Consider the following 14,063-nt stretch of genomic DNA (forward strand, 5'->3'; position numbering starts at 1 on the left):
TTAGAAGCAAGGAGGGAGAGACTACACCTCACATACTTTGACATGTTACCAGGAGGGACCAGTCCCTGGAGAAGGACATCATACTTGGTAAAGTACAGGGTCAGCAGAAAAGAGGAATGCCCTCAATGAGATGGATTGACACGGTGGCTTCAACAATGGGCTTAAGCGTAACAATGATTGTGAGGATGGCGCAGGACCTGGTAGTGTTTCGTTCTGTTGTACATAGGATTGCTATGAGTCGGAACCAACTCGATGGCACCTAACAGATAGATAGATAGATTAGATAGATTAGATAGATAGATTAGATAGATAGATAGATAGATGATAGATAGATGATAGATAGATAGATAGATAGACAGATAGACAGATAGATAGACAGATAGATAGACAGATAGATAGATAGACAGATGATAGATAGATATAGATAGATAGATAGATAGATAGATAGATAGATAGATAGATAGATAGATAGATAGATAGATAGATAGATAGATAGATAGATAGATAGATAGATAGATAGATAGATATTACTAGCAGATTAGTGATACTTTTCTTCGTAGTTAGGCTAAGCCTTACAATAAAAAAAAAACATCTTTAATTTATCACAGTCTACCTTTAAATAATATCCTACCTCATACTGTACCACTTCACATACAAGAACTTTACAGCAGTGTATGCTTCCATCCTTACACAACATCCTTTGTGTTACTGTTGTTATAGCATTTACTTTTCCATATGTTAAAAACGTCATTATTTTTTATTTAAAAGTCAGTCCTATTTTCAATAAATTTTAAGAGGGAAAAGTCTTCTGTGCTCACCACGTATGATTTCTGGTGCTCTTCGTCCTTTGGTAAAGATCTGAGTTTCCCTCTGCTGTAACTTTCCTTCAGCCTGAAAAACCTCTCAACGTTTTTCACAGGGCAAGGCTGCTGGAAAATTCTCTCAGTTTTTGTTTGTCTGAAAAACAGCCTATTTTGTCTTCATTTTTAAAGGGTATTTTCTCTGGATGAGAATTTTAAGTTGACCAGTTTCTTTTATTTTTCAACACTTTAATGATGTTGTTCCATTGTCATCTGGCTTGCATTGTTTCAGATAAAGACAGTTGCCATCCTTATCTTTGTTCACCTGTATGTAATGTGTCGGGAGTCCCCGGGTGATGCAAATGATTAAGTGCTTGACTACTAACAGAAAGGGTGGTAGTCTGAACCCACACAGAGATGCGTTGGAAGGCAGGCCTAGCAATCTGCTTCCAAAAGGTCACAGCCTTGAAAACACTACATAGCTCTACTCTGCACGTAGTGGGTCACCATGAGTTGGAATCAACTCAACAGCAACTAACATGTAATGCACCTGTTTTTCTGTTTTAAAGATTTTTATTCATCACTGGTTTTCATTAATTTGATTATGATGTGCCTTGAAGTGGTTTCTCTGTGTATTTATTCTGCTAGGTGTTTGCTTCACTTTGTGGATCTATGGGCTTACGTTTCATCAAATTAGGAAAAAAAAAAAAAACTTTTGTGTGTGCTTTAAGTGAAAGTTTAGAATTCAAGTCAGTTTCTCATACAAAAACTTATACACCCATTGTTATGTGACCCTAGTTTCTCTCCCTACAAAGTGACAGCACACTCCTTGTCTCCACCCTGTTATTTCCCATGTCCATTCAACCAGCTCCTGTTCCCCTCTGCTTTCTCATCTCACCTCCAGACAGGAGCTGCCCACATAGCCTCATGAGTCTACTTGAGTCAAGAAGCACTTCTCACCAGTATGATTTTGTGTCTTATAGTCCAATCTTTGTCTGAAGAATTGTCTTTGAGAATGGTTTTAGTTTTGGGCTAACAGACTGTCTGGGGGCCATGACCTCTGGGGTCCCTCCAGTCTGTTGAACTGTTAAGTCTGGTCTTTTTACTAGAATTTGAGTTCTGCATCCCACTTTTCTCCTGCCCCTTCGGAAATCTGAAAGATTTTCAGTCATGCCTACCTCAAATGTTTTTCTGCCTCTCTCCATTTTCTGGGACTTCAATTACATGTTAGTTAGACCACCTGATATCTCGTAAGTCAATATCTAGTCTTTTAGTCTTCTGGCCGCCCAGAAGCCTTGACAGCATTCACCTTTTTCTGGGTGGCTCAAGGGCAGGACCTGCTCCTCTATCTTCCTGGAAGCTGGAGCATCGAGGAGCTTGGGGATCTCAGGCTTGCTGCTGCTCACACCCATAAAAGGCCTGGCTGTGGGACAGGTGTCCAAGGCTACCAAAAGCCATGTAATCTAGCCTTTCTCTACTTGTCTGAAGTATGGATCACAGACACCCTGCGGGGCATCACCGCCGGCCATGTCAAGGGCTGGAAATCATCTGTTACCAGTAACAGTCATCAATATAGAACCTGATGGGTGAATTATTTTCACTAAGCAAACTCTGAAGGTATCCACGTCACCCTCATCCTTCTAAGTGAGGAAAGGAAGTCTTGAGCCGGCACCAGAAATTCCTAATGGAAAGGCCAGGCACAAGGGTCACGTATCACTGAGGGACAGAAGTCCAGAACCACTACCCCGTCCTCAGTAAAATCTCAGAGCTGTCCTGGGCCTCATCTCACTGGCCACTTTCAAGGGCTGCTTTTGTGGGATTCTGCTTTGACCAGATGCCCTGTGTAAAGGACTACGAGGAACTGCCCTTGTAAGCTGCAGCTGAGGGAAACCTGCAGACGGGTTGGCCTTATTCCCTCCACACTGAGATGAATTTCCTAAACCATAAGGGTTTCTGTCGTACAGAATCAGGTTTTCTCTTCAGCCACCTCCTAGAAAGCTGAGCACTAGACTTGCAGCTCACCAATAGCACATCATTCAGACCCTCTGGCATGTATTTTATGCTAACCTCTTTCCCAATCCCATTTGACTTTCCTACTCTTATTTCTGTCTCATTTTTCCAACCTTAATCCCTTTTGGAAACAAGTGAGTTATAAATAAAAAAGTACATTTCAGATGGAAGAAATGAAAATAAAGCAAGCTAACCAATTAACCTACAATTTGAAAGAATAGCATAAAGCATTAATATATTAAAAAAAGTTATTACCTAAATAAGTCTATGTAGCAATACCAGTTATGTTCCAAAACAGAAAAGCATTGTTGTCTTAGAAATAAGTTTCTATTGAAAAGCAAGCATTTCCCGTTGAAGAATTCAACAGAAGGTTCTGAAGGATGCTTCATGGTGAACACAGAAAGCTAAGATGGCTCCCAAGAACACTTCCAGCATACTATTCATAATCTTTTCTTGATAGCTAATAATTAATTTTAATTCAACAATCTTTAATGATTCGCTCAGGGTAGAGAACTTGATTTTTAATTGTGCTGGAGCAAATGTTCTCCCCTCAAATCACTGGAGACACATCCTGCTTGTCCTCCTGCTCCCCGAGACTGAGGTCGTGGAATTGGCGTAGGCACAGCAGGCAAGGAGTGACACAGAGTCTCAGAAAACCCGCCACTGTAACTGTCTCCCAGGATAAGTCAAAGCGCAGCATGCTTCCACATGAGGAAACCAAGTGTCTGTTTATTAAGGTAGCTGGTCCTGGCAGTGACTTTGATAACATTTTTTTATTTGCAGTCTCAGTACAAAAGTGAATTTGATCTTTCCTGGAAAATGTGTTTTGTACAGTGATGTGGTCACGGCAGCTGCTGATGCTGAGGGCAAACGAAGGCCATCCCTCCCTGTCCTGCTGCCCCAGCTGGGGAGGCGTGGGCAGGGGGAGGTACAAGTGCAAACCCAAGGCTTCAAAGGTCCTGACATAACCCCTTCTGCCAAAACCATCCTGGTTTCACAATGCCCAAGAAGCGTACACACACTCAAGGCACCCGCTATGTGGAGCAGACAGGCCACCTGTGTACACCTGTGTGGAGCCAACAGGCCACCTGTGTACACGGTCTGAGCCACAAGTCCAAGGAAGAGTGAGCACAGGCAGGAACAGCAAGAGTGGGCTGTAGAGAGGCAGCCTGAGCGAACACCCCAAGGGAGGCAAGTACCAGGACAGTGGGGGCGGCGATCAGGGAGGCTCGGGAGACTGGGGGTGAGGAAGGCCAGAGGGCAAACTGCTGGGGAAGGCCCTGAACCCGTACTGGGGCAGAGGCGTAGCCAGTGGGTCCAAGGGAGAAAACATACATATACTGTGGGGGCAGGGGAGCTGGCACGGACTGGGGAGGGCAGGAGAAGACGGCCCACTGACTGGGGGAGCAGATGAGGGCACCCGAATGGGTGAGCAGTGGGTGGAGCCAGGCCCAGGTCTGATGGTAGCCCCTCACAGCCCCACCCGGGGAAGTGCTAGTGTTTGAGGCCACAACGCTGCTCAGGTCAGGGGCAAAGCCAGGACCTATCTCTTCCATCCTGAGCCCAGACAAGTGCAGAAGCCAGAGGGACTCAAAGACCCCCCACCCTAGACAATGCCTGGAGCACACATGGGGTGGGGCGGCGTAGCAGGGCCAGGGTGGGGAGGGATGGGCTGGGAGGGCTCAGCTGTCCTGAATGCAGCAACGCCCCACAGTGGTCACACCATGGCCACCCCACTGTCCTTGTCAGGCCTGGTCTCTGGGCGCATTTTTGTCTCAACATAACCAATGCACAACCTAGAGGTTGGTGTGCTGGGGGCCCTGAAAACCTGCCAGGCTGCATCATGGGAGAAGCACTGCCCTGGCTCCCCTGTGCAGCACACAGTTTCAGTGACACTTGGCCCCCTTCCTTGCTGGGCCTAGGTGGCCTCAGCCAACAGGGGCCTCCACTCCCCAGAGGGCTGCTGAGCAGGGGCGCAGGAGACCGTATAACAGATACATGGCCCATGGTACCCTCTCCCCACTAGAAAGAAGGCACAGGGTCAAGGACATGAAGAGGGATACAGGACACGAGCAGCCTCAAAGGGCGGTCCACGGCCTGCATCCACACCAGGGCAGGCGCCAGGCACAACTGCCTTCTCCCAGAATGCTCTAGGCCTGTGCCCACAGCAAGGACAGTACCACGTCGACCAGCCCGGTGCTGGGACAGGTGGGCCTGCTGAGGACTCAGGGTTTCCCTCTGCTCCTTTCCCCAACAAGGACTGAGCTTGTGCTGAGAACCAAGTGCTGCCCCCAAGTCCCACCCTCCCAGATGTAGAATGTGGGGCTGACTCTGCCAGGGCGGTCCCCTGTCCCCCGCAGGTATACTCAGTGGGAGCTGGCAAGCGCATTCTCGGGGTACACGCGGCAGAAGCGGCCCAGGGTCCAGATGGGGAAGACATTCCTGTAGGATGTGTAGGTGATGGCACAGGACTTGTTGAAGACTCCAGAGGTGTTTTCCTGGAAGGACACAAAGGTTTGCAGAGCCCGGGCAGAGGGTCGGCAGTCCACCAGCTGGGTAAGCTGGTGAGGTAGGAGCAGAAGTCCCCCGCCCAGCATCGGGCACAGTGCCATCAGCGGGCCCTCCCCTACAGGCAAAGCCTCAGCCTGACCACCGGTCTCTCAGGGCCACTGCCCTCCTACACCCCAGTAATTCACAACTGCTGGCCTCCCTAGCCCTGGGCCCCTCCACGGGAGGCAGCAAGGGCAGCCGGCCTCAGCAACCTCACGACCCCCACATTACAGTTCACTAGAGGCCGCGTCTTGTGCCTCCCAGGCACAGGGACATGAGGAAGACAGGGCAAGGGGCTGCGGCAGAGCCTAAGGGTTGTCCTGGAGAGGTTCTCCCACCTTCCCATCTCCACACCATGACGGCCACCATCACATGCTGCTCCAGCCCAGACTGCAGCCGGCAGGGTTGGCTCATCAAGTGCCCCGAGTGACAGCCCACCCTACACCTTGTGGAGGACAGACCCACACAGGGGGGCAGGCACAGGGAACAGACAGGCTCTCGCCCCTGGGACGCCCTGGCGTACCTGGGGCCAGTCGCCATTGGGGAGCTGTTTTCCAAGCAGACACCGAACTCCCCTCTCCAGGGCCTTGACATCAGGATGCCTGGGGATGAGAGAGTCAGGGCCCCAGCTCAGCTGTGGGGAGCTAAGCCTTCTGCTGTCGCCTCCAGCCCCACCCTGCAGCCCCTGCCTCAAGGAGCTGCCCTTCTGCCCCCTGGAAAGCTGGAGTGCAGGCCTCAAGGACGTCAGAGCCTCACAGTCCTGCCTGCCAGGGACTGAGTGCTGTCCCTGAGCCACACCCTTGCAGCCCCCATCAGATGCTGCTGCTACTGCTGCTCACACCGACCTAGCCTGGGCTGGACAGGGTTTGAGGAGGATCCTCTGAATGGCTCCAAACCCAATACAGGAGCACAGGCAGGGACATGGAGTAAGCCAACATGTGGGTGTACGCATGTGTGTGCACGTCTGCACACGTCTGCACATTGTGCTTCTATGTGTACCACTGTGCATGTGTGCACATCTATATCTACATGTGAAGGAATGTATGTGTCTGCATGTACGTCTGCACCACTGTGTGTACATATCTACATGTGAAGGTGTGTGTCTGCATGTACATGTGTGTACCACTATGTACATGTCTGCACCGTGTACGTGTGTACATATCTACATGTGAAGGTGTGTCTGCATGTACATGTCTGTCTGCACCACTGTGCATGTGTGTATGTATCTACATGTGAAGCTGCGTGTCTGTGTCTGCACGTACATGTCTGTACCACTGTACATGTATGTATCTACATGTGAAGGTGTGCGTGTGTCTGCATGTACATCTGCACCACTGTGCACATGTGCACGTATCTACGTGAAGGTGTAGGTGTGTGTCTGTGTATGTGTCTGCATGTACATGTCTGCACCACTGTGCACGTGTGTATCTACATACAAAGGTTTGTCTGTATACGTGCCTGCAGGTATATGTCTGCACCACTATGCATTGGTGTGTGCATGCATGCATGTGCATCTATGAGCACCTGTGCATGTGGTGTGTATTCATCTGTGCGTACTGCTGTGCGTGTGTGTGTATATGCACATGTCTGCGGGCATCTGTGTGGCCATTTGGTGTGTATGCATCTGGTAGATGCATCTGTGTGTAGTGCTATGCGTGTGTGGATGCACATGTCTACAGGCATCTGTGTGTGCATGTGGTGTGCGTGCTTCTGTGCGTACTGCTGTGCATGTGTATGTATATGCACATGTCTGCGGGCATCTGTGTGTGCATGTGGTATGTGTGCATCTGGGTATATGCATCTGTGTGTACCATTGTGTGTGTGTGCATGTATGCACATCTGTAGGCATCTGTGTGCATGCAGTGTGTGTGCATCTGGGTATATATATCCGTGTGTACCGTTTGTGTGTGCACGTCTACAGGCAGCTGTGTGTGCATGTGGTGTGCGTGCATCTGGGTATACGCGTCTGTGTGTACTGCTGTGCATGTGTGCACGTCTACAGGCATCCATGTGTGCATCTGGGCAGACACACCTGTGTGTACCGCTATGCGTGTTGTGTGTGTGTGCACGTCTGTGGGCATCTGTATGTGCATGCAGTGTGCATGCATCTGGGCATACGCACCTGTGTGTACTGCTGTGCATGTATGTGTGTGTGCATGCACACGTCTGCGGGCATGTGTGCATGCACACGTGTGATGTAGCACCAAGCTGCATGCACGGGAAGAACTGGCTGCAGGGCCTGTGCTAAGCGCTACGGTGCCTTGGAGGCTTGATGCTGCCAGTCACTGCCAGGCCCGACAGGTGGCCCTCTGCCCACAGTCTTGTATCCCGCTCTCTGTCAGACTTTCCTTGCTTGGCTGCTGTCGTGCCCCACATCTAACAGATGAGTCTTACTGCAAGGCCTGCTCCCAGGACCTCTGCCCTGCAGCCCCCGCCCAGGCCAGCCCCATGCCCACCTGACGGCCATCAGCCCCATCAGGGCCCAGCACGTGCAGTGGATCTGGGACCCAGCGCTTTGCACATAGCGCCGCTGCTCACAGGACTCGAAGTCCTCACCCCAGCCGCCGTCCTCCATCTGCCTGGACAGCAGGAAGTCACAGGCCCGAGTGATCTCCACACAGGCCGCCCTGCAGGGACGAGGAGGACACAGGCACATCACAGGGGGAAGCCCAGGGTCCCATCCCAATGGGGCCACCCACAGCCTGCTCTCCAGGCCCACCCCTGCCACGTGAGGGTGGTCCCTGATGTGAAGTGTGGATGGTGACACCCCAGGGCTGTTGCGGAGACCAAGTGAGATACTCTCTGGACTCAAATGCCCATTGATGGGACAGGGTACAGTCAGTCGACAGCAAGCAAAGCTGAAGAGAAGACCTAGGCACGCCCAGGATGCTGGCCCACCCGTGCACCCACAGAGCATGCGGGCCCAGCACGGGGGTCCCCCAGACTCTGACCCTGTCCCCTGGGGGTGGGGAGCTGGGCAGACATAGGGAGGGGGCATGGCCAAAAGCGTTCTCCTCTGAGCAAGCCCTTGGCTCAGCATCTTTAGCGCAGATGATAGGGCTGTCGGCCCTGAACAAGGAAGACATCCTGTTCTTAGCCTCATAGCTCATATGTTTTCTGGAATATGGATCTTAGCTTGCTGTTTAAAAATGTAAAAACTCCCCCAAAGCCAACATCAAAGGAGCAAGCAGTTGTGCTGGACTGCCCTGCTGTGAGTTCCCTGTTCCCTACCCAGTGACCTTGTGGTGCTCCTGAGAACCACTTACCCGTCCTGGTATATGTGCCCCATGCAGGCAAACGCTTCCAGCCCAAACCAGGTGCCATACGTGAAGCAGACCCCCCAGGAGCTAGACAGACAAGGGAAAAGGGGGCGTCTACAACAGGATTCTGTCAGCTTGTTGGTGTGCCCTCCGTGTAAGAGGGGGTGACTGCCTTCGGCAAGCCACACTCACTCATAACCCCAGGTTATGAGTGGAAAATGGAACCACCCAGCCCAGACCTCAGGGTCAGCTCTATCTGTGAAAACACCAACCAGACACAAATAAGAACAGCTGGAGTGAAAGAAATAAAGAGGTGGTAACCCCAGAGCCACAGGGGCAGTGTTGGGCAGCCCGGGCATCCAGCACACATAGCAGAGCCACTTCCAGCTGCATAAGTGCAGCAGCTTCAGTCAGGGCCCAGGTTCACACAGGAGCTGTCAACCAGAAATTCACTGGCTGGCACCTGCTTCCAGGTACATTCCTTACCTGAAGGCTGTATGTGAGGCAGAACCACTTGATCCCTGGCTCACTCACCCTTCCCAGGAGCCATCAGCCCTCTGCGTCCGCCGACAGAACTCCAGGCCCTGCTCGAGGGTCTCCCTGGAACACAGCAGATTTGCCCATGAACATGCCAGCAATGTACTTCTCCCAATTCCACCCAGACCATAATCTCAAAAGAATGAGCGTGGCCTCCATTAAAAATCATTAAAACTAAATAGTTCAGACTAGATACAAGAGTTCAAAGAAGACACAATTACAGGAGGTGAGAAGCAAACTGGCAGAGTTTAGGAAAGAAACAGAAGAAGAAATAAGGCTTTGGAGATGAACCCACATTAGAAGTAGCTACAGATAGGATCAATATTGAAAACAATGCCAGTGACACAGGCTTGAGTCAATCATACAGAATAAACTAAATAAGGAAAGAAAAAAAATCCATCAGAGAGAAAGTGACAGATTTGGAAGACAAAGGAGGTTCATCAGAAGTCTAGCTGACAGACTAAATCAGTGATCAAAAACCTCCGAACAACAACAAAAAAAGTCCTGGACCAGGTAGCTTCACCGGGGAATACTACCAAACATTTAGAGAAGAACGGACACCAATCCTGTGTAAACTCTTCCAAAAGATAAGGAAGGAAGGAATACTCGCTAATACATTCTATGAAGCAAACAAAATGCTGATACCAAAACAAGACAAAGACACCACAAGAAAACAAGCCGATATCCCTTATGAACATAGATGCAAAAATCTTCAAAACCAGCAAACAGAATCAAACAGCATATTAAAAGAGGCATACACCACGACCAAGTGGGATTTATACCAGGAATGGAGGGGTGTTCAACATTAGAAGATCGTTCAGTGTCATGTAGTGTAATGATACATTATATTGGAACAAAGGAAAAGAACCACATGATCATTTCTGTGGGTACAGAAAAAGCATTTGATAATGCCCAACACCCTTTCTTGATGAAAACTCTCAAGAAGATTGGTTCAGAAGGGAAGTTTCTAATATGATTCGGGACATATATAAAAAACCAACAGGCAATGTTATACTTAATGGAGAAAGATGCTTAATTGACTACAAGACTGCCCACTCTCACGACTTCCATTTAATATTGTATTAGAAGCCCTAGCCAGAGCAGTAAGACAAGAAAAAGAAACAAAAGGTATCAAGATTGGAAAAAATAAATGACATGATCCTATATATAGAACATTCCAAAGAGTCTGCAAGAAAGCTTCTAAAGCTAATAGAGAAATTGAGCAAAGTTACAGGATACAGAGTCAACAAACAAAAATCAGTTGGATTTCTACACACCAGCAGTGAGAAATCTGAAATGGAAATGATTCCACTACAACAGCATCTAAGAGAATAAAATACCCAGGAATACATTTAAGCAAGAATGTGAAGAACTTATACAACAAAAATTATAAAACACTACTGAAAGAGATTAAAGATTTAAATAAATGAAAAAATGCTGCACATCCTCGAGTTGGAAGACTTAATATTGTTAAGATGTCTGATGGTTAAGGTTGTGTCAGCTTGGCTGGGCCATGATTCTCAGTGGTTTGGCAGTTATGATGCAGTTTGGCAGTTGTATGATGATGCAATCACTTCCATGATGAGATCTGATATAACGTGATCACCACCATGATGGGATCTGCTGTGAGCAGCCAATCGGCTGAAAGGGAATTTTGTTGGGGGTGTGGCCTGTATCCAGTATAGGTGGACTTTCTGGCAAGGCGTGTGGGCTTTTGCTCACTCTGGATCCTGCAGCTGGCTCCTGTTCGTCTGACCTCAAGCTCTTGGAATCTGAGCTAGCAGCTTACCAGCTGTCTTGCCTGCAGGTCTTTGCAGCCTGTGATCAAGAGCCCTGCTGTCTTGACCTGCCAATCTTGGGTTCACCAGCCCCTGTGGCTACCCAAATCAGAAGAAGCCTCAAGCCTGACCCACAGACTTGGGATGTTCCAACCTCTATAACCATGAGAGTCATCTCCTTGAAATACATATATATATATTTATATAATTTACTGGTTTTGTTTTTCTAGAGAAGCTAGCCTAAGGCAATCTCAATACTACACAGTGATCAAAAGATTCAAGACAAGCCTAATCAAAATTTCAATAGCTTTCTTTATAGAAATGGAAAAAATAATTCTCAACTTTATATTGAATGGCAAGAGGCTTCGAATAGTTAAATATTGAAAGAGAACAAAGTAGGAGGACTCACACTTTTAAAACATATTATACAGCTACAGCAATCAAAACAGTCTGGTATTGGTATAACGACAGACACATAGGCCAACGGAATAGAGTCCAGAAATAAACCCACACATCTATGGTCAACTGATTTTTTTTTTTTTTAATAATTTTTATTGTGCTTTAAGTGAAAGTTTACAGATCAAGTCAGTCTCTCACACAAAAACCCATATACACCTTGCTACACACTCCCAATTACTCCCAATTACAGCCCACTCTCTCCCTCCACTCTCTCTTTTCGTGTCCATTTCGCCAGCTTCTATCCCCCTCCACCCTCTTATCTCCCCTCCAGGCAGGAGATAACAACATAGTCTCAAGTGTCCACCTGATCCAAGAAGTTCACTCCCCACCAGCATCCCTCTCCAACCCATTGTACAGTCCAATCCATGTCTGAAGAGTTGGCTTCGGGAATGGTCCCTGTTCTGAGCCAACAGAAGGTCCGGGGGCCATGACCATCGGGGTCCTTCTAGTCTCAGTCAGACCATTAAGTCTGGTCTTATGAGAATTTGGGGTCTGCATCCCTCTGCTCTCCTGCTTCCCCAGGGGTTCTCTGTTGTATTCCCTGTCAGGGCAGTCATCGGTTGTAGCCAGGCACCATCTAGATCTTCTGGTCTCAGGATGATGTAGTCTCTGTTTCATGTGGCCCTTTCTGTCCCTTGGGCTTGTAATCGCCTTGTGTCCTTGGTGTTCTTCATTCTCCTATGATCCAGGTGGGTTGAGACCAATCGATGTATCTTAGATGGCTGCTTGCTAGCGTTTAAAACCCCAGATGCCACTCTTCAAAGTGGGATGCAGAATGTTTTCTTAATAGATTTTATTATGCCAATTGACTTAGGTGTCCCCTGAAACCACAGTCCTCAGACCCCTGCCCCTGCTACACTGGCCTTCCAAGCATTCAGTTTATCCAGGAAACTTCTTTGCTTTTGGTTTAGTCCGATTGTGCTGACCTCCCCTGTATTGTGCGCTGTCTTTCCCTTCACCTAAAGTAGTTCTTAACTACTATCTAATTAGTGAATGCCCCTCTCCCACCCTCCCTCCCTCCCCCCTCTCGTAACCACAAAAGAATGTTTTCTTCTCAGTTTAAACTATTTCTCAAGTTCTTGTAATAGTGGTCTTATACAATATTTGTCCTTTTGCAACTGACTCACTTCACTCAGCATAATGCCTTCCAGGTTCCTCCATGTTATGAAATGTTTCACAGGTTCCTCCCTGTTCTTTATCGATGCGTAGTGTTCCATTGTGTGAATATACCGTAATTTATTTATCCATTCATCCGTTGATGGGCACCTTGGTTGCTTCCATCTTTTTGCTATTGTAAACAGTGCTGCAATAAACATGGGTGTGCATATATCTGTTCATGTAAAGGCTCTTATTTCTCTAGGATATATTCCAAGGAGTGGGATTGCTGGATCGTATGGTAGTTCTATTTCTAGCTCTTTAAGGAAGCGCCAAATCGATTTCCAAAGTGGTTGCACCATTTTACATTCCCACCAGCAGTGTATAAGTGTTCCAGTCTCTCCACAGCCTCTCCAACATTTACTATTTTGTGTTTTTTGGATTAATGCCAGCTTTACTTGTCAGAGTGAGATGAAATCTCATTGTAGTTTTGATCTGCATTTCTCTAATGGCTAATGATCGTGAACATTTCCTCATATATCTGTTAGCTACCTGAATGTCTTCTTTAGTGAAGTGTCTATTCATATCTTTTGCACATTTTTTAATTGGGTTATTTGTTTTTTTGCAGTATCATGTAGATTTTAGAGATCAAGCGCTGATCAGAAATGTCACAGCTAAAAACTTTTTCCCAGTCTGTAGGAAGTCTTTCTACTCTTTTGGTGAAGTCTTTGGATGAGCATAGGTGTTTGATTTTTAGGAGCTCCCAGTTATCTAGTTTTTCTTCTGCATTCTTAATAATGTTTTGTATACTGTTTATGCCATGTATTAGGGCTCCTAACATTGTCCCTATTTTTTCTTCCATGATCTTTATTGTTTTAGATTTTGTATTTAGGTCTTTGATCCATTTTGAGTTAGTTTTTGTGCATGGAGTGAGGTATGGGTCTTGTTTCATTTTTTTGCAGATGGATATCCAGTTATGCCAGCACCATTTGTTTAAAAGACTGTCTTTTCCCCGTTTAACTATTTTGGGGCCTTTGTCAAATATCAACTGCTCATATGTGGATGGATTTATATCTGGATTCTCAATTCTGTTCCATTGATCTATGTATCTGTTGTTGTACCAGTACCAGGCTGTTTTGACTGCTATGGTGGTATAATAGGTTCTAAAATCAGCTAAAGTAAGGCCTCCCACTTTGTTCTTCTTTTTCAGCAATGCCTTATTTATCCGGGGCCTCTTTCCCTTCCATATGAAATTGGTGATTTGTTTCTCCATCTCACTAAAGAATGTCATTGGGATTTGGATCAGAAATGCATTGTATGTATAGATAGCTTTTGGTAGAACAGACATTTTTACTATGTTAAGTCTTCCTATCCATGAGCAAGTATGTTTTTCCACTTATGTAAGTCTCTTTTGGTTTTTTGCAGAAGTGTACTGTAATTTTCTTTGTATAAGTCTTTTACACTTCTGGTAAAATTCATTCCTAAGTATTTTAATCTTCTTGGGGGTTACTGTAAATGGCATTGATTTGGTGATTTCCTCTTCGATGTTCTTTTTGTTGGTGTAGAGGAATCCA

The 14,063-nt window shown here is 47.2% G+C and overlaps 1 protein-coding gene across 5 annotated transcripts in view; it reads right to left on the minus strand.

Annotated features, from left to right (window-relative positions):
* Positions 1-3,519: 3,519 nt before the first annotated feature.
* Positions 3,520-14,063, minus strand: part of LSS (lanosterol synthase) — a 38,287-nt gene continuing 27,743 nt past the window's right edge. For all 5 annotated transcript variants that reach the window (XM_010601293.3, XM_003421941.4, XM_023541014.2 and 2 more), the window contains 5 exons: positions 9,155-9,220; positions 8,627-8,707; positions 7,817-7,987; positions 5,884-5,962; positions 3,520-5,308 (listed from right to left, as the gene is read on the minus strand). In XM_010601293.3, the coding sequence (XP_010599595.1) occupies positions 5,177-5,308; positions 5,884-5,962; positions 7,817-7,987; positions 8,627-8,707; positions 9,155-9,220 (529 nt within the window). In that variant the 3' untranslated portion in view covers positions 3,520-5,176. The remainder of the gene's footprint in view (positions 5,309-5,883; positions 5,963-7,816; positions 7,988-8,626; positions 8,708-9,154; positions 9,221-14,063) is intronic.

The sequence above is a fragment of the Loxodonta africana genome, chromosome 2, assembly GCF_030014295.1.
Source record: "Loxodonta africana isolate mLoxAfr1 chromosome 2, mLoxAfr1.hap2, whole genome shotgun sequence".
Classification (NCBI taxonomy): Eukaryota; Metazoa; Chordata; class Mammalia; order Proboscidea; family Elephantidae; genus Loxodonta; species Loxodonta africana.